We start from the raw sequence: 4,899 nt of genomic DNA on the forward strand, positions 1-4,899 counted from the left end.
ACATAGTGTATTACTATGGTTGCAAATATCAAAAAATTTCTATATGGTACACGGCACTAGGTTAAGTTAGGGTTTTTCAAAATGCTGACACACCGAGCTCAAAAGGTTCGCCATCCCTGGGTTAGAGCATCGTCCCCACACAAGGTTGCAGGTTTGATCCACAGTCAGGACACATACAAGAAATCAACCAGTGAAGCATCAGTAAGTGGAACAACTAATCTCTCTCCCTCAAAGCTATAAATAAAATGAAACGTCTGTATAAAAGCGAAAGAAAGAAAATGCCAACCTTGTGCTGGTCCTGCGGCCCTTGCCCTATTTATGCGCTATTTCAAGTGCTCAGCCAGCGGATCATCTTATTGCTGGTTCCTTCTTATTCAAAAACTCAGCTTAAAAGTCCATCTTACACAGGAACTTCCTGACCACACAACATAAAGTCAGCTCCTTAAACTACCCTTTCACATCATTTCATTCTCTGCTTTTACTCCGTCTCGTGGATCAGTTTATTATCTGTCTTGCCTACCCTGGACTGTGAGCTCCATGTTGGCAGGAGACCTTGTCTATCTTATCTAATCTGTGCTCTCAGCCCCTCAGGAGGTGCCTGGCACATTGTAAATCCCCACTTTTGGGGGAAAGTGAATGAAGAAACACATCAGGGAGAGAAAGTCTTGGGTTCTGTTTTAGAAGCGTCGAGTATGAGGTGCCTGTAGGGCACTGAGCATGGGTGTCCAGAACAGGTGTCTGTGTGGCCTCCAGCTGAACAGAAATAGCTGGCCGACAGCTAGAGATTGGACAGACGTCAACATATACTCAGGTGCCAGGATCGCTCAGGAGGAATGTGTACAATGAACAGGAAAGAGGATGAGGGGCATCACCCCTGGTAGGGGGCGATGACAATATGTAAGAGATGGCAGTAGAAGAAGAGACCACAAAAGCATCAGCCAGGGAAGGGAAGAAAGCCCCGAGTATATGGGGGTCACCAAAGCCATGAGAAGACAGTATTTCAAGGTACGGAGAAAGCACTGCAGCTGGGAGATGCTCTCACTAGATTGAGCAACCAGTGGGTCACCTCGGTGGGCCCCACTTCATCCGATAGAGGGGGAACAGTTCCAGCAGGATGAAGGGTGCTTACCGAGGAAAAATGGGAGAGGTTTTAATATATAATAATGGGGCACAGAGCCTACAGAGAGATGGGAGGATGTGGTTGGTTATGGTGGGTCACAGATGTAATCACCGTTTTTGGTAGGTGGTTTTGATGTAATTGCTCCCCTGTTTCTTTTCATTCCAGAAGCCACATCTGTTTTGGAATGAAGTCACCCGAGGAGATGCGCCAGCAGGCGCACATCCAGGTTGTGAGTAAGAACCTGTACAGCCAGGACAACAACCACGCCCCCTTGCTGTACGGGGTGCTTGACCACAGGATGGTAAGACCCCTGCGCCTTCCGGGTCCTTTGTGCTTTGACTTGAAACTGGTGACTTATCACATGGGTGGAAACAGGGCCTCCTCCCCCGCCCGCCCCCCTCCCGTTCCCTGCGCGCCCATCCCAGCCCCCAGCCTGCGGTCAGTTGGATGGGAATACACTTTAGCTTCCTGGGTGGTTCTGATTCCGAGTCACTGGGCCACCGGTGAGGACTGGTCCCCACTTTGCTCTCCGGTGGTCCTCATTGATTATTGGGGGTACTTTTATCCAAAGGGCACCAGTGAGAAGGACCGCCCTTGTGAAACCTGTGGGAAAAACTTGGCTGACTGCCTGGGCCACTACGGATACATTGACCTGGAGCTGCCTTGTTTTCACGTGGGGTACTTCCGAGCCGTCATAGGCATCTTGCAGGTGAGTGCGTGTGTGTTCCTGTCCCAGGCATGAACTTGGGAGTTATCAGTTAGGGACATTGGAGTGATCTTAGGAATTGTGAGGGGTGGGAGACACATCTAGGGAAAATTTTTATACTAAGCGCATAATATTTTATCTTCAATAAATAAGTTGCTTACGGACTCTTTATTCTTTGAATTTCCTTGAGTAAGTGGTAGCTATGCAATATAAAAGATAATAAAAGAATAGTTCAAGTCATACAGAACAACAGAGAGAAAAAAGTTAAAGATCCTACCAGCCATCTCTGATTGGCTAGCTTTATCATGAGCTCGGGCTGCCTCTGTGCAGATCTTCTGGTAGGTCCCCCAGTGCATGGTCACTCCGTGTCCTGGGCAAGGCGTGGGGGTGCCATTTTAAAAAGAAGGCTTTTCATCCTCTTATCCTTTATCTGTTTTGTTTAATTTTTAAAAGATGATCTGCAAAACCTGCTGCCACATCATGCTGTCCCAGGAGGAGAAAAAGCAGTTTCTGGATTATCTCAAGAGGCCGGGCCTGACCTACCTCCAGAAGCGAGGGCTGAAGAAGAAAATCTCTGACAAATGCCGGAAGAAAAACATCTGCCATCACTGTGGCGCCTTCAATGGTGAGCAGAACGCAGGAAAGGCTCAGCAGTAACCCTTTCCGCTCATTCTGTTTAGCCTGTTAGCTTTATGCAGTGTTTCGCAGTCAACTTTTTTCCTTGCAAATTAGGCTATAGAGCCTAGCAATTGGTGCACTGTTAGAAAACGCACCTCTCATCTTTTTTTATCCTTGTTGGAGGATATGTTTTGGGGTGTTTTTTTTAATTGATTTTTTTTTAGAGAGAGAGAGAGAGAGAGAGAGAGAGAGAGAGAGAGAGAAACAGAGAAACATAGATTGGCTGCCTCCTGTGCACACCCCAACCAAGAATCTAACCTGCAACCTTTTGGTGTACAAGTCAACACTCAACCAACTGAGCTACCCGGCCAGGGTGCACATCTCATCTCTCAGCTGTAGCAATTTCAGTAACTTCATTAACCAGGCTGCAACCTCAGGCCAGCCTAGCTAATAACCTTTTATTTAACCTTAGTAATAAATTCCTACAGGTACTGTAAAGAAGTGTGGTTTACTGAAGATAATTCATGAGAAATACAAGACCAACAAAAAAGTGGTAGATCCTATCGTATCGAATTTCCTTCATTCTTTTGAAACGGCCATCGAGCACAACAAAGAAGTGGAGCCCCTGCTGGGGAGGGCACAGGTGAGTCTGAGATGCATGCCTGCCCTCTTCCTGCCTCCCCTTGCCCCACCTGCTCTCTCTGCTTCCCCTGGTCCCCCAGGTCTTACACACGTTCTGTCTGTCCACCCTCTGATATACGCACGTTTTGCAAAATGCAAAGTTCACTTAAGTTAGATCTCCAAGAATACTTCATGTGACAAGTGTTTAGCACTAAGCCTAATGCAGACGGGTCTTGTAAATAATAGATTTTCCTTTGTCCAGGTAACATGTCATATCTTTATTGTAAAAGATTGTAAAATTATAGCTGTGCAGAGCACAGACTGAGAAATCCTGTTTCTCACGGGGATAATGAAACATAAGAACTTGTAGGTAATTTTTATTACTTTTATTGGCATACATTTGACTAACAGAATCTTACGAAGTGTCTTATTTTTACCCTGCTGTGAGCTTGATTAGTTCTTAATTCACATAGAACTGTCGAGAATTGATACTATATGAAACTAACCAATTAGTTGAGTGGCTGCTGAGTACCAGACTCTATGAGACCTGTCGGGGAGCATCAGGAGCTGCCACCACTGGGTCTGCTCTCAAGGATCCCACAGTTTAGACGTGTCGGTAGCCATTCACCTGTGAAAAGAGAACTAATATCATGGCCGCAGTGCTGACTCACAAGAATGGCAAGGACAGTAAGGTCAGTGGGAAATCGGGAGGAAAATGTCACTTTGGACTTGGTGAGGGAAGACTGAGGAAAGGTGTGGTTCCATCCGGTGTAAATGCCAGTGGCTTAGAGAGTCGGGCAGTGAGCTCGGGACGTGCAGGTCACAGGGTCTAGGTTCCCGCTGTGGCGGAGGCTCTCTTTGAAAGACCGGGGAGCGATGGAAAAGCACCTCACGTTTAGTGACTGCTGTCACGCACTGACCCTGTTCCGAGTTCTTCAGATGGATTAGCTCAAGCAGAAGGAGGATTACAGCTTTGAGTACGCAAAACAGTTTGTTCTTGTATTATTATCTACTAATGATTGTGTTATTGTCCATACAAACAACTAAGCCTGCTTTGCCCCACCTTGTACTTAATCCCACAATACACTTCCAGGACAGCATTGCCCAAGATGGCAGTGAGGAGGGAGCAGGAGCTCTTGCCAGGCAGTTGGCTTGCAGGCCCACGACGGCCAACTGACAGTACTGGGCGGAGGGCCTCCTGCTCGAGGCGTGTGGAGCCACTGAAGGTTTTGAGCAGGGAAGGAAATGATGAATAAATGGTGATGTTTTCAAAACACCTGGCTGCTCTTGAGAAAACACCATGACGAAAGGGAAAAGGCAGGTCTCAACTGGGGGAAAGAAGTCACAATTCCTAAATCCTGACAAAGGACTCTCGTTGCCAGAACACAGGAAACAGCTTTTACAAATCACTAAGAAAAAAAAAACGACCTGATTGGTTTCAGAGAGAGGAAGGAAGAGTGGGAGAGAGAAACATCAATGATGCGAGAGCATCATTGATCGGTTGCCTCCTGCACACCCCATACTGGGGATCGAGCCTACAACCAGGCCATGTGCCCTGACCTCCTGGTTCATGGGTCAATGCTCAATCACTGTGCCACACTGGCTGGGCAAAACCCACCTAATTTTAAAAGGTGGGAGCAAGACTTGAATTGGCTGAAAAGTTGTATAGGCCATTTGGATACATCATAGAAGGATGTATCCAATAGAAGGATGTATCCAAATGGCCTATAAATAAATGAAAAGTTGCTCAATGTTATTGATCATCAGGGAAATGCTAATTAAAATATACACACACCTTCCCAGAAAAATTAAAATGTAAAAAAACTGAAAACCA

General features: G+C 46.4%; 1 protein-coding gene across 1 annotated transcript in view; it reads left to right on the forward strand.

Annotated features, from left to right (window-relative positions):
• POLR3A (polymerase (RNA) III (DNA directed) polypeptide A, 155kDa) overlaps positions 1–4,899 on the forward strand; it is a 49,218-nt gene that overhangs the window by 1,706 nt on the left and 42,613 nt on the right. Inside the window, 4 exon segments of the mRNA XM_006754821.2 lie at positions 1,286–1,421; positions 1,692–1,829; positions 2,280–2,451; positions 2,933–3,087. Coding sequence (XP_006754884.1) covers positions 1,286–1,421; positions 1,692–1,829; positions 2,280–2,451; positions 2,933–3,087 — 601 coding nt within the window.

The sequence above is a fragment of the Myotis davidii genome, unplaced genomic scaffold (assembly GCF_000327345.1).
Source record: "Myotis davidii unplaced genomic scaffold, ASM32734v1 scaffold513, whole genome shotgun sequence".
In the NCBI taxonomy this organism is placed as follows: domain Eukaryota; kingdom Metazoa; phylum Chordata; class Mammalia; order Chiroptera; family Vespertilionidae; genus Myotis; species Myotis davidii.